Source organism: Petaurus breviceps, unplaced genomic scaffold, assembly GCF_028583685.1.
Source record: "Petaurus breviceps papuanus isolate PSGF00001 unplaced genomic scaffold, PetGlider_PUasm1.0 38, whole genome shotgun sequence".
Taxonomy (NCBI): Eukaryota; Metazoa; Chordata; class Mammalia; order Diprotodontia; family Petauridae; genus Petaurus; species Petaurus breviceps.
Window position 1 is genome coordinate 51,033,132 of NW_027186304.1, and position 23,671 is coordinate 51,056,802.

The 23,671-nt window shown below is 36.3% G+C and overlaps 1 protein-coding gene across 1 annotated transcript in view; it reads right to left on the bottom strand.

Annotated features, from left to right (window-relative positions):
* The window catches only part of CCDC178 (coiled-coil domain containing 178), a 163,557-nt gene extending 144,632 nt beyond the window's left edge, over window positions 1–18,925 (bottom strand). The window contains exons 1-5 of the mRNA XM_069099541.1: window positions 18,856–18,925; window positions 17,391–17,498; window positions 14,390–14,529; window positions 2,390–2,412; window positions 635–729 (exon numbers count right to left, since the gene is read on the bottom strand). Coding sequence (XP_068955642.1) covers window positions 635–729; window positions 2,390–2,412; window positions 14,390–14,529; window positions 17,391–17,498; window positions 18,856–18,925 — 436 coding nt within the window. The remainder of the gene's footprint in view (window positions 1–634; window positions 730–2,389; window positions 2,413–14,389; window positions 14,530–17,390; window positions 17,499–18,855) is intronic.
* Between the last annotated feature and the right edge of the window lie 4,746 nt (window positions 18,926–23,671).

A 23,671-nucleotide genomic window follows, 5' to 3' on the forward strand; every position in this document is an offset into this window, starting at 1 on the left:
TTGGATGCCAAGTGTCTGCCACAATTCTTGATACATAATAGATGTCTCATAAACCCTTGATTAATTTACTGATCTAAAAATAAACCGGTTTTGTTAGACAGTGCCACTAAATTTGTTCACAAAACAAAACAAAACAAAAATCCCTCTTGGCAGCTATCTTTAAAAAAAAATTGTACATTGTCCCTGTTAATGAATTTTAGTGTTTACATGTCTCTGCTCAGAGGCAGCTGGTGGCACAACAGAGGGAATGCTGGGTCTGGAGGTAACAAAATACAAATTCAAACCTGACCTCACATACTACAGTATCACCATGGTCAAGTCATTCAATCTCTGTCTGCCTCACTTTCTTGACTGTTAAATGGGTATAATAATAGCACTTCCTCTCAGGGCTATTGTAAGAATCAAATGTTTTTAATGTGCTTCACACAGAGTGTGACACTAAAAGATGCTATATAAATTCCTTTTCCCTTTTTCCTTTTGCTCAGTTTATACTTGAAACTCTTAGCATTGGATAGGAAAATTACATTTTAAAGGATAAACATAATTATTATGAAAGCTGACATGATGTTAAATCAAGAGCAGGGGAACTCTTCAGTAACATTCACAATAAATATTTATAATCAGATTTACTTACCTCCACGGTCTTTTTTGATGAATTTCGCATGAAACTCTGAAGGCCTGGGGAATACATATCCTTCAATTTCTTTCATCTGAATTGTGCTTGCAAACCTGTATGGTATATAGCAATTACTTAGTAGAAATGCTGTCTTGCTTTTTCTTGAAAAAAATAAAAATAAAAAGAATCCTTAATCAAATAAGTTTTGAGACTTTTAATAAATGGACTTGGTTTTGTTGCTTGTTCATTTCCCTTGCCTGCATTAATCTATATACCTCCTGAAAATGTATCTCAAATGAATTGCAAAGCTGAATGTGATCCTGTAGAAACCTAGTATTCTAGCCTTTTAAATGTGGTCACCTTTCCCATGAGCTTCACTGACAGGTGGATTTAACTTGCATAAGGGAAGAATAATTTCCTAATGGATAAAACAAAGACTGCAAGACTGGAAAGGAAAAAAAAAGACTGGAAAAAATGTATTTGATAAACTTAGCCTCAAAGGCAATTCATTGATAAAGAATTCAAAAGTGAAAGGTTCTGGATTGGGTGCTATAAGAACTCTACTGCTTCACATCTGAGTAACCTTGGACAAGTCACATTACTTCTCCAGACCTCAGCTTCCTCATCGGTAAATGAAGGTGTTGAACCTCCAAGGTCCCTTTCAGTTATAAACTTCTGATCCCATTATCTTAGAATTCTCCCAGTCACAGCTAGAAAGACACATAAGGTTTTTCTAATGTATAAAAGCCAAAAGCAGTCAATAAAATATTTGAAGTAATATTATTTTAAGAAATGGTTCAACTGTGGTATTGACTGACTCTAATTTTTCTAAATTGTCTATATATCAATACCAGCATCTTAAAATATAAAGATGAATCTATTTCTCTTAATAAATAAAAGTTTAGTTTTTAACAAGCAGATGTGATTGAAATGTAAGAAGTTTGAAATCACTTGTTATATTATATTATCCATATTACTATTTAATATATCATACAGTTTATCTCACCTTACAGAATGTAAGCTCCTGTTTAACTTGTGACTTTCTTTCCTTGGGATCTAGTACAGTGCCTAGGACACTTCATTGTTGCTGTTCAGCAGTGTCTGATTTTATGTGACCCCGTGGACTTGGCAAAGACACTGAAGTGGTATGCCATTTCCCTCTCCAAAATGTTCCCATTTTACAGAGGAGGAACTGAAACAAATAGGCGTTAAGTGACTTGCCCAGGGTCACATGGCTAGTAAGTATCTGAGGCCAGATTTGAACTCAGATGTTTCTAACTCCAGGCCCCCATGCTCTGTCCTCTTCACCACCCACCTGCCTGCCTAGCATGCAGAAGGCACTACATAAATGCTTGTTGATTGATTTTTATCTTCGCTGATCTTCTATAAGCAGAAATGACAAAGTTTATTATCTAAATCATCATTCTCTAGTCATTCCAGGAAGACAAATGTGAATCACAAATATTTTAACAGATTTATCAAATTATTTCCAAGGCTACACTAAAATAATTTCAGGATTTTTCTTCATATTAATCTTCCGAGTTGACTTTTTAAATGCTTACTGAAATCTTTCCAATTGACAAACCTTCCTTTAACTTTTGTCTAGCATTCTAGATTATTTTGGAACTAGTTTTTAGCTTTTGAAAGAACTAGCATTTCCCTGATGCAGGCTATGTCCACACAACTCAACAAATTTCCACATACTCCAAATCAGCCTTATACATGTGACTTCAACATGAACCAAAAATAAAAAACAGCAAGCACAGCTCTTACCTTTCCCGAAGGAGATGCTCAAACTGTAAAAATAAAATATTGCAGTAAATAGAAACGTCTATCAAATAAGAAAATAAATCTTAACCACTTGTCCCAAAACTCAGCAACAAACTCCTTTAAAAAGGAAAACCACCCACCTTTAGTTGGCAGAGTGGCTTGTAAAACTGTCATATTGCTTGCATTGGTGTCAGAGAGAAAACCAGCTCAAGCTTACTTAAAAAGCCCTTTAAAAGTGATACACTCACACTGGAAAGGCAAAAGGATTTGTACTAAACAAGACCCTGTTCCCACATGAACATTCACTCTGTTGGGTACTATCATACTTAAGATTCTTACTATTCAGGTGAGATATTAATATTAATATATTATGATATTATGTTAATGTAATATTATAATATTATATTAATCTGTCATAAATTATTCTATTTTTCACAGGATTAGAAGACCATAGTTTGAAAGTCAGAAGGAACCTTAGCAACCATCAAGTCCAACCCCTTCATTTTACGAATGAGAAAACTGAGATACAAATTAAGTGACTTGCTTAGGATTACACAGCAAGTAGGTAACTAAAGCAGGATTTGAAACCTGCTCTTAACTACAATCCAGGCATAATGAACAAAATAAAATATTTTATTATTTTTAAATCATTACTTAAGTTAGTTTTAATTTTGTTAAAGTTTAAGTTAAAATTAAAAGTTACATTTACAGCAGGCCTGCACAACTTGCTGCCAGGGGGCCCGCTGCCATGACAAAGGATTTCCTCTACATACAAAGGAAGTTTTCCTTTACATTTTTTAGGTGCCATCAGAAATCCATTGGCATGCTGCAAGAAGTCCAAGGGCCATAAGCAGCCCACAGGCTGCAAGTTATACAGGTCTGACTTACAGTATAACTTACAGCTAGGTGGCACAATGGATAGGGTTTGCAATTAGGAAGACTTCTTTTCCTGAGTTCAACTCTAACCTCAGAATATTACTAGCTGTGTGACCCTGGGCAAGTCATTTAACCTTGTTTGCCTCAATTTTCTCATCTGTAAAATAAGTTGAGAAGGAAATGGCAAATCACTCCAGTATCTTTGCCAAGAAAACCCCCAAATGGGGTCACTAAGAGTCTGAAAGGACTGAACAACAACAAATTAATTCTTTAGCTTGTTAATAATAATAGTTAACATTTACACAGTACTTTAAAGTATGTAAAGTGATTTACATACATTTTCTTACTTGGGCCTCAGAGCAGCCCTATGAAATAGATGCTCAAAAAAAAGCAATGTATCTTTGGGTTCATAGATGTACCAACATCTCCTTCCAGCGATGTAGATCACAAACCATTCATTCCTACCCATCCTGGGAGACCTTGTCCATGTTATCTCTTAAGTTTGCCGCAGGGAGTCCACCTAAAATGTGCCTAAAGCAAATTTGTCACTTTCTCTTGACATCAAGAGAATGAAAAGAGGCACATGTCACATCATCAGCCCATCCCTTTTAGTTCTTTTTTGCTTTAAAATTTTACTGATGCCTTTGATATTTACATCAGTCAATTTCAGACAGACCATTACCAATCACTTTATTGAGCCTTCCTGTATGACAAAAACAGTTAAACAAAACCTAATGTAGCAAGAATGTCTCACAACACATGTAATCTCTGTGCCCACAGCTGCCCATCTCTCAAATGGAAGGAGGGAAATGCATTTCCTCATCTATTCTCTGGGACCAAAATTTGTTATTACACATAGCATTCAACTTTGTTTTCATTTAAATTACAATTGTCACTGCATACAATGTTATCCTGGATCTGCTTACTTTACTCTCCACTAGTTCATATAAATTATTCCATGTTTCTTAAATTTCCTCCATCATCACTTCTTACACTGTGATAATATTTCCAACATTGTCATACTGCAATTTATTTGACATCCACATTACTTCTCCCTCCCTCCCCCCGCCCCGCCCCCATTTCTTCACTGCTACAGAATTCTATCTTGACATTTATGGGACCTTGTTTTGCCATTGATTTCCTTCAGAGGGAATCTCTAGGATCAAGGAATATGAACAATTTAGGGACATAATTACAGTTTTCCAAGAATGTTAGAATAATTCAATGATCTACAAACAGAATGCCTATCTTCCTAAAGACCCTCCAATATTATTTCTGTTTTCTGTCATCTTGGTACATTTCCTGAGTATAAGGTAAAATTCCTCAGAGTTATTTTGATTTTGACTTTACATGCTGTATGATATTTAATAATTCATAATTCTTCTTATGAAAATTATATACATTGACTACTTATCTATTGGGAAATGTGTATTGGTCTTAAATATCTTATAGTCTAAGAATTCTCCCTCTAGCCATAGTTATAAAAGGCAGTTCCTTTCACTTTCTTCTAAAATTATTTGACTTTAAACTTAGGTTGTACATCTCTTTAGAAAGTTTTATAATATATGGTATCTGTCTATTTGGAATCTATTATGGTATATTATATAAATTGCTGGTCTACAGTGGTTTTTGCCAAATTGCTTTCTAGTTTTTCCAGTAGCTTTTGCCAAATAGGAAATTCTTCCCCAAATAATTTATGATTTTGGATTTAATGAACATTCTGTGACTTTATTTACTTATTTCTAGTTCTTCCTTATCTAGTCTGTTCCACCAATCTACTTTTCTAATTCTTAATCAGAGACAAATTATTATTATTTTGTCATATAATATGAAGCCTAAAAGTGCTATTCTACCTCCATTCCTACTTTTTAATTAATATTTCTCTTGCAATTCTATATTTTTGTCCAAATGAATTTTAATATTTTGTCTAGTTCTATAAAGTAGTCAGCTGATAATTTGATGAACATGGAATCAAATATATAAATTAATCCAGAATATTTTCATTTATATGTTTACAAGTATAAATATACATATGAGTATGTAAAAGTGATCATAGTTGGGCTGCATCTATACATCATAGAGCAGTAGATTGATAAACTGTTCCTGTGTTCAGTCATTTCAAACATGTTCAACTTTTCATGACCCTATTGGGGTTTTCTTGACAAAGAAACAATGGTTCGCCATTTTCTTTTCCGGTTTACTTTACAGATTAGTAAAGTGAGACTGTTGAGGTTTAGGGGTGCTCAGGATCCCAAAATACACCAGGTCCTCACTGAAAGAATTCAACTCAAACTTTCTTTCAGTCAAAGTAAAACAAAGTTTATTAAAGATTGGCCATATTGGGTAGACTCTTAAGGAGCCTGAGCTTTTGTATCACTAATGCCATCTGTCCAGATTGAACCTTGAGCCTTTGTCAGGTTAGATAGAATCTGAGCACCTTCATGGAGGCAAAATGGATCTTATCTACAGAAAGACTGTGGGAGAGATCTAGGAGTTGTCTAGTAGTCTGGGGTGATAGGATAAAGGGTTCAGGGAGGACTCTAAAGAGGATCTTGATGGGACTGAGGTCAGACTCCAGGAACCAAGAGAATGGGATTTTTTTGGGACCAAATGTGGAAAACAGCTAGAGGTAATGGAGGGCTAGGCTAGTTTAAGGGTGACAGATTTGGTCATAGATATTTGATAGGATTAAGCCTGGTAGGTAGCTAAAGGCTACCTGGAGATAACAGATAATAGAAGGTTAGACTAGGTTAACAGAGATTCATAGTGATAATGGGAAGGCTTATGACCTCAGGCAAAGGCCAGATTCAGTGGATACATTCAAAGAGAGTTCAAGGGGGCTCCCAGAGCCTGTCAGGACAAATAGAGTTAAGTGATTTGACCAAGGTCACATAGCTAGTAAGTGTCTAAGGCCAGTTTTGAACTCAGAAAGATGAGTCTTCCAAGATGCCCATATTGATAAATACATATAAAAAAATCATATATAATGAAAATGATAATATTCTGTGAATTAAATTGCAGAATGAATGGCATCCCAAACTGATAAGGTATGGGCTCCGTATGGGCTCCAGGAGCCCATACCTCATCAAAACACCAAGTAGTTTATAATACTACGTAAAATAAAAATAAATTTCAGCCTAAACCTGAGCTATGACTATATGTATATATATATATGTGTGTGTGTGTGTGTATAACTATATGTGTGTGTATAAACATATATATAATACACGCACACACATATATACACAATATATACACACATATATAAGTACACATATACATGTATCAATAGGCACACCTATGATCTACCAGGCACTTGGGCATGTCTTAGTATATTGATTCCTAATTATTCTATACATTTTGAAATTGTTTTGAATGCAATATCATTTTCTATTATGTCTGCCTACTTTTGTTACTATAATGTTAAAATGGTGCTAGTTTTTGAAGATTTATTTTATATCATGCTACTTTACTTAAACAAAGTTGATAGCTTCAGTCTTTTTAGACCCTGCTGATTCTCTGAACTGGAGGTCTTCCTAACTCCAGGCCCAGGACTCCATCCACTTAAGCCACCCAGCTGCCCCTCCTTTGGTTTAAAACAATCTAATTATCTTAGCTGGGTGTTATTAAAGAATTAAGGATTAGGCAGATGAATTTGAAAAGGTAGACTAAAGAAGTAGGAGAAGACTGCAGGCAAGATTAAGTAAATAATAAATGATAAGGAGAAAAATAAGGGGAATAAGCAAATTCATAAAGTAGAGAGATAAACTAATAAAAAGGACAAGAAGCTGATAGAAGAAGAGCAGGGTGTGACTTCATTTAAATTGCTGAGACCAAGGAAAGGCCAATTGCTGAGATCAAGGAAAGTGGGGTTAGCTGTTCAGTACTATAAGGTTAATGTGTAAATATTCACAAGTAATTAAAAGAAACAAGGCTGGAAACCTCAATCATTATGGGAAATTTTGCAGTGACTTACACTTAGGGTATAATGTTTATACATCTATTTGTGTTCCAAGTATAGGGCAATTCATTCCTAGAAGAGAAGGTAAAGAAGTCAAATGATGTCTCTCTACATCCTGTGCTGTAAAGGAGAATAAAAATGTTCATGAAAGAAATAGCAGTGTAGCTCCAATTGCTGGAGTGGAAGATGAGGCGGGGGGGAAGGGAGAAGAATCTGAAGGAGAGGGAGAGTGGCAATCCTTATCACAATGATGGAGAATACAAGAGTGTAAAAGAGAGGAGCTGAAATCAAAGGACATGTCCAATCAGGGATTAAAATGAAGTTTGGGGTTGTGGGAATGCCAGATGATCTGAAGGGGAAGAAGCTGCTTGTTCTCTTTAGAAAGATATAGTAAAGCCCACAGGAGTTAGAAAGTGAGAGATAATTCATAAAGCCCAGAAGAAGAAAAGAGTAATAGCAGCTGGTGATTCATTCAATCAATCAATAAACATGTAGCAAGTGCCTATAACATACCACATACTGTGCTAACCCTAATTGTGATTCCCTGCTTTGGAGTGCCTGAGCAGCTATTTGCTGACCTAAGAACAATAGCAGACAGTACTATCATCTTTTTGAGATATGTATCCAAGATGTAACAGAAAATCAAAATGCATAAGATCAGCCCACTTTTAGTCATTTGGTTGGCTGTTGTCCTTCACGCTCAAAGTGGATCAAAATGACATCACTATGTTGGGGTTGACGTATATTGTGTCTGCCTGTGGCTCATCAGACCACTACATGCTGAGAAGGCTCTAACATGTCAGGCACAAATATTCCATACGAATGTTTGAAGATGTCTCTAAAATTGTGCATGTCGTGTTTCTCTTGAACTACTAAAATTCTTCTTTGCTCACAGAGCACAGCGCCTTCTTTGATGTGGGTACACCATGCCAGGTGGTTCTGTGCCAGTGTCTCCTATGTCTTACAACTGATTTCAAAGTCCTCCCAAAGACCTTGGGAGTGTCCTTGTATCACTTCTTCTGACCTCTATGTGAGTGCTTGCCTTGTGTGAGTTCTCCATAAAACAGTGTTTAGGCAGGCAAACATATGTTTGACATGCAAGCAACCCAATCAGTCTTTTGCAGTTGCACTCTGCAATGAGTTTGAATGCTTGGCAGTTCAGCCTAAGAAAGGACCTCAGTGTCTTGTACCTTATTTTGCCAAGAGATCTTCAGAATCTTCCTACGACAATTCAAATCAAAGTGATTCAGTTTCCTGGCATGGCGCTGGTGGACTGTCCAGGTTTCACAGTCATACAACAATGCGGTCAGCACAACGGCTCTGTAGACTTTCAGTTATTAGGCAGTCTAATAACTCCTCTCTCCCACACTTTCCTTTGGAGCTTCTGAAACACTGAGCTAGCTCTGGCAGTGAGTGCATCAACCTCATCATCTATGTGTAATCCCTGGAAAGGATACTGCCAAGGTAAGTGAACTTATCCATAGCCCTTAAAATCTCTCCATTTGCTGTAACCAATGGTTCCACATATGGATGGTGTAGTGATGACCGGTGGAGAACCTCTGTATTTTTGGTGTTAATTGTCAGGCCAAAATTAACACAAGCAGCAGAGAATCGATCCATACTCTCCTGCATCTCAGCCTCAGAGGCTACATTGAGTGCACCATCATTTCAGAACAAAAAGATATGCACCAACTCTCTCTCCACTTTAGTGTTGGCCTACAGCCTGGTCATTTACAGAAGTACAGATCTTTAAAAAGTATTGCCAATGATTAGGAAGTCTTGGATAAGAAGCTGAAGACTATAAGAATGCAGGTTATGTTTTGTTCCCTTTTGCATATCAAAAGAAATACATGAAGAGAAAAATCAATTTTGGTATTAAACAGCTAGTCAAAGAGTAGTATCTAAGAATGGAATTTGAAATTCTAGATGATGGTTTACAATACAGGGATAATGGATTTTTGGTCAAAGAAAAGTATATCTAAGAAAGGTTGGCAAGAAAGTATTTTCCATCAAATTATCAAATCAAAAGGCTCTAAACCTAAAAAGCATGAGGGAAGGAGAAGAATGCCTCCACGTATTCCTCAAGTTAGACACTATAAAAAAAGGAAAGAAGCAGTTGAGATACTTGGAAATTCATAGCAAGCAAAATTAAAGAAAAGAGTCAGAAATAAAACCCATGGTTTCCAATGTCCATACACAAATTTTAGAGCAAGTATCTCTAAGAAAGATCTTATTTCTCAAATATTTAGAGAACTTATTCCAGTTGACAAACATGAAAGGCATTCCCAGATTGATAAATATAGATGTGAATAGGCAAATATCAGATGAAATAATCAGTGCTCTAAATCACTATTGACCAAAGAAAGGCAAATCAAGACAACTCTACTAACCCTCACCTAAAAGACTGGCTAATATGACAGAAAAGGAAAATGACAAATATTGGAAAGGATGTGGTAAAATCGAGACACTAATGCAGTGTTGATGGAATTGTGAACTGATTCAGTCATTCTGCAGTACAATTTGGAACTATGCCAAATGGGCTATAAACTGTGCATACCCTTTGATCTGGCAATACCACTACTAGGTCTATATCTCAAAGAACTAAAAAAACAAAAAGTAAAAGGACTTATGTATACAAAAAACATTTGTATCAGCTCTTTTAGTGGAGACAAAGAATTGTAAGTTGAGGGGATGCCCATCAACTGGGGAATAACTGACCAAGTTACTGTATGTGATTGTGACCACTTTACTATTATAAGAAATAATGAGCAGTATGCTCTCAGAAAAATCTGGAAAGACTTACAGGAACTGATGCAGAGTAAAGTGAGCAGAAACAGGAGAACAGCTTACACAGTAACAGCAATATTATACAATGATCAGCTATGAGTGATTTAGTTATTCTTGGCAATACAGTGATCCAAGACAGTTCCAAAGGACTTATGGTGAATATTGCTATACATCTCCAGAGAAAAAACTGATGGAGTCTGAAGGCAGATTGAAGCATACTTTTTTTACACTTAAAAAAATTTTTCTATGTTTTGTTTTACAGCATGACTAATATGGAAATATGTTTTTACATGATGGCATATGCATAACCTATATCAAACTGCATGCCTTCTCAATTAGGGAGGAAAGAAGAAAGGAAAGGAGAGAAGGTGAAACTCAAAATTAAAAAAAAAGAAGAATGTTAAAAATTGATTTTACATGTAACTGGGGAAAAATAAAATATTTTTTTAAAAATATAATACTAAGTTGAAAGCAAGAATAACTAAGAAGATGAATATTAAAAAGTAGGGTCATCCTTTTAAGAACAGTGTCAGGAGAACTAAAGATCAGAATTTTGTGCATGGCAAGGAAAACTAAATATACTCAGTGGACTTATTTTAGGTTCATTGGAGAAAAGAAGAAAAAGCAAAATGCTTAGGATCTGTTCATAATGGATAAAGTAGTAATAACATAAAATGGAGAGAGGGTAGAATTGGTCAACTTATTTTGCTTCTATTTTCTCTACCAAGAAGAACAAAATATAAGCCCTAGAAATATTAGGTTAACAGGGCTATTGGCTGGGATGGCTAACAGAATTGTTTCCAAGAAAAGAGAGCATCTACTTATCCTTGATAAATTCAAGACAACTACATCTATAGGTACTGAATGTACTGACATATATGATGGCTAAGTCACTGTCAATGATATATGAAAAAATATCAAAAATGGGAGAAATACCATGAGACTGAATCAGAGCATGTGTTATCCTGTTAAAATAAAAAAAAGAAGTGAGGGAGGGGATACAGAAATTTACAAGTACAGGCCAGTGATTGTTTCCTGGGAGAAACTCTAAGACAGATCACTGAAGATACAGCTATTTAACATCTGGATGTGAAACCAGGGATCACAAAGATCCAGCATAGCTTCATGAAGAACAGTTCATGATGGACTAATGTCATTTCCATTCTTGACAGAGTGAACATCGAGGCACTGCCACTCACGGTTTCCCTAAATATTAGCAAAGCATTTGATAAAGTATATCATATTATTGAAAAGAGAGATTTGGATTAGACAATGATAAAATTGCATGGATTTGGTGTACGTTGAATGGTCAGACTGAAAAAGTAGCTGTGTTCCATGTCACTTCGGCACTCTGTTAGACACCTAAAAGAGAGCTCCAGGGATCAGTGGTTGGCCCTGTCATGCTGGATAAAGGCATAGATGGTCATCACAAAGATGAGGGGAATAACAACTGTGTTAGACGACAATTAGATCTTAAAAAAATAATCCTTTATATCCTTGGCAGACTAGAGAACCAGGATAAATTTAAAATTCTAAAATTCAGCAGGAAGAAATGTGAATTCTTACATATGGGTTCAAAAAGTCAACTTCACAAGTAGATTTGGTTAGACAAAAGTTAGTCAAAAAAGAACTAGTTTTAGTGGACTGCAAGCTCACATTATAAGTGAAGAGAGTGATGGCTGTGGGCATCTACTTGGATTGTATTGAGATATAAAAGATAAAAGCAAGTGCAAGAAGGATGTGCAAAAATGTGAGGACAAGTCCCATCCAAAGTGTCAGGAATGCTAAAATTTCAAATAAATTAGGCTGATGAGTAAGGCTAACGACAACAAAGGAGATCAAAGTACTTGTAATGAGAAGAATCTAGGGGTTTATTTAGTTGACTGTATTGTCAATATTGGTCACCAGTTTGATAAGGAAGCCAAAAATAAAAAGTTAATGATATCATGGACTTTATTGAGGGGCACAGCTTTGGGGGATAGGGAGGTGATAATCCCTCTGTACTCTGCCCTCATCAGACCTTATCTGGAACAGTGTGATCAGTCTGGGGTACCAAGGTTAAAGAAATACATTGTTAAGCTGGAGTGTTGCAGGGTAAGGCACCAAGGATGGTGAAGAGGATTGAGTCCACGGCAAATGAGAATTAGTCACAAGGGCTGGAGGTATTTATCCTGGGAAAAGAATATTTCAAGAACATGAGAGCTACCCTCAAGTATCTGAAGAGTCGTAATGTGGAGAAGAGATTGGACTTGGTCTGGTTGACCCCAGATGGCAGAAGCAGGAAAAATGGGTAGAATCTGACTTGAGGCAAATTTAGGCTTGAGGCCAGGAAAAGCTTCCTGACAAGTAGAATCATTGAAAAGCTCAATGGGCTGCCTCAAGAGGCATTGGGTTCTCCATCCTTGGAGGTCTTTAAGAAGAGGCTAGATGACCACTTGTCCAGCATATTGTAGCAGGGATTCCTTTCAGTCAATCAATAAACATTTATTAACTGCCTATCATGTGCTAGGCACTATGCTAAGCCCTGGACATGCAAAGAAAAATAGAGAGCCCCTGATCTCATAGAAATCTATCTAATGCAGGAGACAACATGAAAACGACTGTGCATAAACAAGCCATGTACAGAATAAACTGAAGATTATCCATGGAGGAAAGGCATTAGTATTAAGAGGGGAGGATTAGGAAGAGCTTCTCATAGAAGGAAGGATTTTAGCTAGGACTGGAAGGAGTCCAGGAAGTTGAGATGCGCAGGAAGAGAGTTCTAGTCATGGGTAACAATCAGTGAAAATACCCAGAGTCAGGAAATGGGAAGTCTTGGGCAAATATCAGCAAAGAGGTCAGTGTGTCACTGGTTTGCAGAGTACATAGAGAGGAGTATAAGGTGTAAGAAGAATGAAAAGGAAAGTGGGAGTCGGGTTGCTGAGATTCTGAATACTAAACAGAGGATTTAGCCCTAAAAATGATATGGGGCTGACTGAGTTTACTGAACAAATGGATGACATGGTCAGACCTGCAGTTAAGAAAGATTAATGTGGCAACTAAAGGGAGTTGGAAGGTATTGGGGGGAGATTCGAGGCAAGAAAATCAACCAGTGGGCTATTGTGAGATGTTAACAGCCTGAACTAGAATGATGGCAGTGTTATAGGAAAGAAAGAGACATTCAAGAGATGTTGCAAAGACGTAACTGAGGAGCCTTAGCAACAGATTGGATATGGGGGTGGAGGGAAGGGGGTGAGAGAGACTGAGGAGCACAGGATAACACCTGGCCTGGAAGCTGGGAGCACTGGGAGGATGGTGGTGATACCCTCAACAGTACCAGCAAAGTAGTTCAGCCATCTGGTTCAAGAGGGTGACTGGGATTCCTTCCAACTATTAAGTTCTGTGATACTATGCAGCTCTGGAGGTCAAAAGAGGTCCTCTTCAGGAGGATTCTTCAATATCCCTTATTTGCCCTTGAAGGTCAAAGGCTATGGTATAAAGAAAGAAGCATATTCCCTCATTTTCCTTTGTCTTTCCATGCATTAGTCCATCAAGGGGAAAAAAATGGAGAATTTGAAATTTTTCTATTATTCCAATATTATATTTTTAAAACAATAAAAAGTTACAACTTTCAAAGTTTTACTCAATGAGTAGACTTTAAGCTGTTTATAGATATACAATCAAAATGACAATACTGTTTCTCAGCAGACCCATCAAGTATTTTCTTACAACTAAATAACTCATCACAAAGGGCATAATGTCCTTTAATACATCAATTTACTCATCTAATCATCTAATCAGTTTAGCATGCCCCCCCAAAAAAGAATGCAAATATTATTTAATTCATTAGTTGAGTTGGTTTATGGAAATTGCCATTTAGCATGATTACTTCTAGATAAAGAATGATTCTAGGATTGTATGAATTTAGGTGGATAAGGGCTCTGTTTTAATAATATAATTTCACTGTCACAGACTAAAAATATTCTCAAAAGCAAATGTAAAACACTCTAACAGTACTGTACAAGGTACCTGAAGATGTAGGCTACAATTGAATCCTGGCTCTGACGCTTACTCACTGTGTGCTCCTGGCCAAGTCATTAACTTTCCAGAGCCTGAATTTACTTATCTGTAAAACGGAATAATGTGTACTACCTATTTCAAAGGTTGCTGTGAGGACCAAAGGAGCTAAATGATATTTGTGAAGCATTTTGGAAACCTTTATGTTTTATATAAATCTTAGCTATTATTATAGCATGAATAAAATTAGTCAATGTTCATAGATTCATAAAAGGGTATACATTAGTTTCAGAAAATTATTTTCGTGGAATCCTTTAAATGTAAAGTTGTACTGAAATTGAAAAGAGCCTACAACTATTTTAGCTTTTGCAATGATGTTGTACCTGTTGAAAACATTCTTCTATCTTTGTTTCCAGATCTTCAATGTGACCAATGGTTTTGTTCACACATGGTGATGGAGTATTTACCACAGCACAACTCACTCGTCGAGTAGGGTAGGCCAAGAGAACGTCATCATACATTGCTGGAAATAGAGTGAAAATTGGTAAAATCAAATTGATGCTATCTTATTACAGATTTTATTCTGTATCACAGCCAACATTTTTATAACTGTCTAAGTCACTTTTCATTTGTCTCAAGAGTTAAGTTTGGAAATTCAGTTTTCTTGTAAAACACTCATTTTCCCTGAGATAAGTTTAGGACTTAAATTCTCCCTCTAATCACTGTTCTACTTTTGTCTCAAGGAAATCTGTTATCCTTAAAGGATACAGGTGGATGCCAAGGAATCTGGTCTATTATCCAAGGTAGTCTGGTTCAGTATAACTAAACTATCCTTGCAGGTGGACTCAAACAATGAACATTTCTTAGTGGAGAATGTAAGGAAGGATTGTTGCTAGCAACCTCATTCCCAATTTCCAGCCAATCATATTGTTCCTCATGCCTTTGATGCTACAAGCTTTTTAATTAATCATACTATTTCCCCCATCTATGAGGCTGCCAGTTATTCTAGATGCCCCTTCTTTTGTCTATAAAAGAGAGCTATCCCCCTCATTCTGGGTCTTAGCTTTTCTGAGGGGGCTGAGACCCTATTTATTGGCAAATTTGCACTTACTTGGTCAGTAAACTGATCGTGTTTGGAACTTTGTGCCTCAGTCTACCGTGAAAAAAGTTATATAACAATGGTATAAATTTTGCTTTGCTGAAAATTAGGACGCATGAGAGGCATTTCACTTACTAATAATGTAGTTTCCAAGTACCTTTCTACAAACAGTGTAATATATAAAAGATAACTTTTAGGAATTAAAAATTAAGAAGCTGTTAGCAATTCAGAAAAAAAAATCAACATTAAATAAAAATCAGTAATCCAGAAAAGAATCCCCCGGGGGGATTGTCAAACACCACTGAGATAAACAATAATAAATCTAAATATGCAAGTTGAAATGCTAAAACAAAGGTTTTAAGATAAACCATAAATGAATGGTTTCAGAGCATCATCAAATATAGAATTATGAAACAGATATTTAGTACAAGCCTTTCTTCCAGAGAAATTCTCCCTGTGCTACTTGAATATATTTTCCCATCCATTTTCAATACTCTCAGGGAGATTCCACATCTTCCATTGCTAGCAATGTATCAACCATTCATGCATGCAAGATGTTCTTTATTTCTAGCCTAAATTACTCATGCCACAAAATGGAATAGCTGGTCACCTTCTTCTCTATAATAGCCTAGTTTTCTACCTTCTCTTTCTGAAGATTGGAGTCTCAAATGAAATATGATTGATAGCCTCACTGTACCATTAGGCTATATGCATTACCCAATCAACTTAGTCTGATGTGCCTGAATGATTCTAATCCTAAATGACCAGAAAGGACTGAAGGTTGCAGAAGCATTGCAAAGTTGCCCATGCAACTCTACCAAAGTGCTTACTTGCAGTACTATGGGCTCTAGGGAATGCCATTGGCCCAGTTATGATTAAAATCACTATTGCCCTTAAATGAAGATGCAAAATAGGTTCACTGACTCCACAAGAACATAGCAGTACACTTAGTTCATTTGACCTTCAGGGAATATCAGGAAATTATAGCTGTTCTCTTTTAGACCATACATGGTTTTTTAATACCAAAATGCTATGATGCGGAGAACTACCATGAAGCCATGTTATATCTTATGGAATCCTTAGGATCCTATGTGGATGGCAACCCCAAAGGCGGTTCAGGAAGCACCGAAGGGATCACAAATGGAAAAGTTTAAGGAGTCCTGCTATAGAATCATCCTTCCAATTAGACTGAAAACCAAATGATAATGTTTTAAACGCTTCTATTTTTACCAAAGCTAGAAGTAATCTCCAAGGAGACACAATCTGAGTCTTTTTGTAAACGAAAGTCATGTTTTGCTAAATGACATAAACTGAATTATTAGAATTTGTGATTGTTGCAAAATGATTTAAACAAAAACAATTATTAGAAGTGCTTTGACATACTATGCAAATATAATTTATTTCAAACATCCTATGCTTCTTCCTAAAACATTCCTGCAACTTGAAAGCACATCTATTTATTTTAGTTATTTTTTTAATCACATCTATCTTTTAAAAGACTGTGAATTTAAAACCTTTATCTTTCCCTTAAGTCATATAAAGTAATTTATTTCACCTTCTTGGTAAATAACATCCAGGGAACAAGGCAGTAAAAATTATATTGTTCTCCCACACAAATATCTTGAAATGACCATTTCACTCTAGAAAGAAGTAGGTTTTGATACAAATTTAACAACCTAATTGTTGCACTTATACTTAAGGCATTTGATCTGTTTAATTAAATGTGGGGGAGGCAAGGATAATAATGACTCATTACATGTACATGTATCACAGACATACATGTAATAAGTCATTATTATCCATATGACACTTTCCAAGCATTTACAAATGCTAACTGATCTCCATAGTACTTCCTTAATATCATGATTAATATTTTACATATGAAAAAGCAGGAAAAACAAATTTAGGAATATTTATAGTTTCATTAAAATCCTATAACAAATTTAGGATTAATTTTGAACATCCACTAAAACCAGAATTCAAGATTCCTAATATATGAACTTGTGGTTATTTCACAGAATGTGAATGCTTTTGAATAATTGGTAAGGAAAATTTCTTTTTCTAGAGGATTTGGATAAGAAACCAAAAATACTGGTTCTAGCACTGAATATGACACTTGGTAGAATCTCTTGATTATCTGAGGTAAATGAGTTCATCTCTCTGAGCCTCAGTTTTGTCATCTGTAAAATAAAGGGGTTGAATTTCAACTTATGATGGCATTCAAATACAAAATTCTCTACGTGAGTAATATGGGAGTTAGCACAAAGAAATGATGGAGGACTTACTTTCTGGAACCTTTGTTAATTCCTCCAGCTCCTTATCTATATCAAATGTGGTGTCACAGTTAGCACTTAACAACTTCAACAGGCCCAACACTGTCCTTTTGCCTCGATCTATGAAGAAAAGATCAGTTACTTCCTATATCAAGCTTAGGCTAAATTGGCTTAGCTAAAATTTTCTGTGCCTCCAACAGGGCCTCTCCCCACATTCCCCCTGCAGTCTGTCCACGGAAAACCGACTCTGTCCCATTCATATTCAGCTAAGGCAAACATCTGCTAAAGGTCGATAACATAAATATTACATTTAATATTCTGGCCCAGCCTATGGGCATGTTCATGCTTACATAGTATTGCATGTGTGAATTCCTGTGTTTGCTCATGTTCTCTCATACCAGACCTTATACACGTTAATGACGACTCTGCCACTGGTGAACTGGGTGGTATCTTCTTTTCTTTTTTGTATATCCTCTGTTTTCAGCACCTCATCCTTTTTCTCCTGCTTCTAACATGAGCCTCTATATTGTCCCCCACTTCTAAGCTTCTGAATGTAGGGAGACAGATAGGCCGTCACTCTATCTCTGTCTACCTCTGCGTCCTCAGCTATAAGATAGGTATAAGGACAGCACCTACCTCTAAGGGTCGTTGCAAGTATCAAAGAACATAATAATTATAAAATGCTTAGCATAGTGACTGGCATACAGTAGGTACTTAATAAATGCTTATTGACTGATTGGCTACCATGATGACGACATCAAGAATTAGCATTCTATGGGAATGTATTTCTAAGCTATTCTAAAAGGGGAAAGGAATAAGAAGAGAGGAAGAATGAAGACAACATTTATTGGAATGGGGCATTAAAAATGAATGTAATGGGAATAGAATGGACAAAGTTGAAAGGACAAGACAAACAGAAATGGGTAACACATTCTTCTCTAAGCTGGGAAAAGGGAGCAAAAATGAGAGCAAGGGGAAAGAACAAGAGTTAGAGAAAAAGAACATGATTAAGAATAAATAATAAAAGCAAACTCAAGGAGTTTACTAGTAGGGCACTGAGGGCATATGTCCACTGGCCCAACAGGTTCCTGCCATGTGTCTTACATATATGTATAATGACTTTACAATGCTATTTCATGAATGTTCCCTCATCACGTGTGCTCTTTGTGTGTGTGCTCTCTCCTAATGATGGCAGGTACATAGGGCCAAGGGAATGTAGCTATTCTTTTCACTATGTGTTATGACATTTGGATAAATATATTTTGTTTTAAAATGTGTCCTTAGGATAGATGGTAAAACACTAATTTCCCCATATCCTGCTTCTACCTGGAACTTGACACCCCATTGCCCTTTATCATTAATTGGGAAGATGGTATCATTATGCAGCCTTGCTTCCTACTTGAAGTCTGTGCCAGCCCTCTCACCACCCTCTTCAAAATACTAACTATTGTGAAGACCTTTAAGAATCCATTTCTACCTTTGTAGATGACAGACATAGTGGTCTTCTCCATCCTCTTCTGTGTTATAATACTCATGTCAGCATCCATATTGACAACTTGTCAGACACATTAAATGTGATTTCCTAAATATGTATCTGCATTATTTTCTCATTTAAGTTATAAGCTCCTTGAAGGCATGTGATGGTAATAGAATTTAAAGATCTTCCCTGCCTCCTAATAGTCCAAATGTAATCACTTGGAGCCTGTGGTGGGAGGAGTTTGCTGAAGGGTGGAGCAGAGCCCACAGGGAGCTGAGAGTCAGAGCAGTTAGAGCTGAAGGGAGGAGAGGATGCACCCAAGGAAACAGCTAGGTTTGTGAATGTTTGTTTGTGGGAAGGCTAAAGGATGGTGTGGCTACCTGCTGTACTATGTTTTATTAACTTCTTTATTGCTATGATGGATTTGGTTTCCTGGTGTTAGGATTTGGCTTTTTGGTGGCTGAATAAATGTTTTGCTTCAGTCATATATAAGGAGAATCTTTATATTTTGTGATTGAGAACTATGCCAGCATATTCATAGTCACCATTGGTGCTATGAATATTGCACTGGTGCTACAAGGCAAATGCCATCTCTTCTTTACTCTATCTTTTAGGACACACAGCATAGTGCTCAATGCATATTACAATAAGTTAGTGGATCACTGATGTGGGTAATCCCTCCACAGGTACTGTTCACAACCGACAAATATTTTTACAACTTGTTTGAATATAGTCCATGTCTTCCCATAAACTCTCTATAGGAAGTCCTTCATGTTCTATGGATCTTCTATATCAAGGATTCTTACCCTGAGGTCTATGTACTGTTTTAACATTTTTCATAAATGTATTTCAACGTAATTGGTTTTCTTTGTAATTTTATATATTTTGTTAAATGAATTAAAAACATTATTCTGAGAAAAGGTCTATAGGCTTCAACAGACTGCCAAAGGGGTCCATGACTCAAAAAAGGTTAAGAACTCCAGTACTAGGTGTTTTAATATTACATGCTATGCTTGTATCCCCCAGACTTGCTAAATCTTTTTGAAAATAAAAGGTAGCACAGTAGATTGGGTACCTGAGTTGGAGTCAAGATGAACTGAGTTTGAATTCTACTTTGGATATTACTAGCTGTGTGGCTCTGGGCAAGTCACTTAATATCTCAGACTCAGTATCTTCATCAATAAAATGGGGATAATAATAGCATTTACCTCCCAGGGTAATTTGAGGACCAAATGAAGGAAAGGGGAAAGGAAGGGAATAAGCATTTATAAATAGCACCTAGTATATACCAGGTACTGTGTTAAATGCTTTTTTATACAAATTATCATGTCCTTTGATCTCACAATAATTCTGAAAGGTAGATGATACTGTTATCCACATTTTACTGTTGAAGAAACTGAGGAAAACAGAAGTTATGTGACTTGTACAGGATCAGACAGTTAGGAAGTATCTGAGACCAAAGCCAGGTCTTTTTAACTCCAGGCCCAGCACTCCGCCCACTGTACCACCAGCTACCTCTAAATGAGATAATATTTGTAAAGCACTATACAAATCTTAAAGCACTATACAAATGTTAGGTATTATTATTTATGACTCTTTGTACCTAGTTCATCACTACAAGGATTTGTAGCAGTTGGGTTTTTTTTAATCTACCATATGCATCTCTCTATTACCTTTTCACTGTTTCAGAATTTATAATATAATAATATAATATAATAATAACTGTTTCAGAATTGCTTAGCAATCATAGAGCAGACAACTACCAACACAACCCTCCCCCGCCCAAGGTTGTTGTAAGGATCAAATAAGATATTTTTAAAGCATTTTGCAGTCTACAAAGTGCATATAAATGTTGGCTTCATCATTATTATTATTCAAATAATTATCCCAGAGAATACTGATGCTGAAAAAATGGGTCTGTTTTCAGGGGGAAAGAAACCAGGGGACACTGATGATACTGTACAGTATCCCAAATGTAATACAGGTCATCCTCTTCTTCCAGTCTACTTCCGGGCAGAGACTATAGTATTTCTGCAACATCAGCTCAAGATCAAGAGTTTTCTGGCTGAGATATTTTCTAGGTTCCCTTGGTCTCCTCATAGTGACAACTGATTTGCATCTGTTAAATTTCCATAAGAACTAGAAAATATTCTGCTTTCATCTGTGTTCTTGAACTCTCTCCCACAGTGAATTACTGGCAGGTTAGTTTTTTGAAACCTTAAAATGATATAGAGAGACAAGCCATACACAAAGTAGGTACTCAGTAAATATTTGCCAAGTGTTACAATAATGCTGTCCCTAGGACTTCTTAGCAGTTAAACTCCCTTCAGTATTCCAATCAGCAGTTTGATATACCAAATAAAAAGGGGGAAATTTCCTCTGAATTTTCCTGTCCAGAGAGACATTATTCTCACCTCCACCTTATCTCATGATTTTGAAGACTTTCTCTATGCAAATGACTCTCAAATCTGTAGCATTTTAAGAGTTGGAAAGACATAATTTCTGGGTAATTAGTCATTTTATTAATAATGCTAGTATTTTAATAAAAAGAGGTCAGTGGCACTCTCAAATGCTAAAGACCTTCATGGTGGCTGGCTCACAATTTAAATGCCCTGGGAAGAGAGGTGTTCCTGAGGATGACAATTAACTCTGATTAACAATTAATGAGAGGTGGACTTTACAAAGAGAAACTCCAATCTTGGGTAGAGAGACTATCCCTATACTCTGAGCACCCTCAGCCTTGGGCAATCTAAACAAAGAATCTATATTACCCCACCCAAGTCTAATAAGAAAACAATGGGCTGGGAGTTTCACCCCAGATTTGAAGTCTGATCTAGTTGGGTGGAGTAGCCATACCCAGAATGAGAAGAATGTTAATCCTATCTTCCATCAGCCAGGTCCTGGAGAGATGGGATGTGGAAATAAGTGGGGGGTAGGGGAATTAGGACTCTCCAATTTTAATAATTGGCCATTAATATGAGAAAAATAATCATTTCTCTCAAATCTGTGTCTGTAATTCTAACCTCTTCCTTGAGCTCCAGAGGTAGTTTTAATTGCCTATTGGATATACATCAAAGTATTCTTCAAACTCATCTCCAAAACTTAAGATATATTCTCCCCTCTTCCTCCCCCACCAAAAAACCTCCTCCTCCTATTTAACTCTCCTGCTTGTATTAATGAGACTTAATCTTCTTGATTACTTAGGCTTGAATCCTTAGAATCACTTTGATTCTTCCTTCTCCTTCACCTCCCTCATTCAAAGAGTTACATTTCTGCAACAGCCTTTCTATCTCCTTGACAAAAATCATTACCTCCTTTCTTCAGACTCTTGAATGAACCATTTAAGACTCCACTTTCTTTTGAAGCACAGAAAGTTTTTAATTTTTTCCAGTTCCAAATTCTCTGCCTTCTTCCCATCCCACACCCAATGAGAAGGCAAGAAAAATAAAATCTATTATAAATAAGTACAGTCATATAAAACAAATTCCTATTATGCCTTCTTCTCCCCCAAAAAGAAAAAAAATATATACCTCAAACCATACTCTGAGCCCATCAGGTCTCTATCTGGAGGTGGACAGCATTATTTTATCATGAGTCCCTTGGAATTGTGGTGGATAATTGTGTTGATGAAGTTTATCAAGTCTTTCAAATTTAACATCTTTCAATTTTTGCTATGACCACACAGATTGTTTTCCTCATTCTTCTCACTTCACTTTACAGAGGTCTTCCCAAGTTTTTCTAAAATTATTCCCATCATCATTTCTTACTGTACAACAGCATTCGCTCACTTTCATATACCATAACTTGTTCAGTCATTTCCCAATTAATGGACATCCCTTCAATTTCCAATTCTTTGCCATCATAAAAAGAGCTGCTATAAATATTTTTGTACACTTCTGTCTTTTTCCTCTTTCTTTGATTTCTTTCGGATACAGACCCAGTAGCAGTCTTGCTGAGTCGAAGGGTAAGTGCAGTTTTATAACCTCTTGCCACAATGCCAAAACTAGTTCACAGTTCTATCAACAATGCATCAGTGTACTTGTTTTTCTTATATACCCTCCAGCATTTGTCATTTTTCTTATTTGTCGTCTTAGCCAATCAAAAACAATTAATATTGTTTCACAACTGTTTAAGACATATGAGCCTAGGATTTCAGAAAAACCTAGAAAGACTTACATGAACTGAGACTGAGTGAAGTGAGTAGAACCAGGAGAACATCGTACACAGTAATAGCAACATTGTGTGATGAACAGCTTTGATAGACTTAGCTGTTCTGAGCAATGCAGTGATCTAAGACAATTCCAAAAGACTCATAGTGGAAAATGCTATCCACACCCAGAGAAAGAACTATGGAGTCTAATTGAAACATACTATTTTCTCTTTTTTGTTTTTTCTTTCTTGTGGTTTTTCCCTATTGTTCTGATTCTTCTTTCACAACATGACTAATGTAGAAATAGGTTTAGTATGATTATACATGAATAGCCTATATCAAATTACACACTGCAGAGGGAATAGGGGAAGGGGGAGGGAAAAGAGGGAGCAAAATTTAGAACTTAAAATCTTATAAAAGAGAATGTTCAAACCTAAAAATGAATAAATTTAATTTTTAAAAAAAGTAAAAAATATTTACACCTTCAGAAAGAGAAAAGACAAACGAGTGTAAAGCATAAGTAGTCAAGGTTTCTTAAGTATGGTGACTTTCCTACTGCCATGCAAGTCAATACACCCTATTCTATGGGCTCACAGTCTTGGCAAATTTTTACTGAATATTCTTTCCATGTGTTGTTGAACAAATTCTTTTTGGTAAAGTATATAT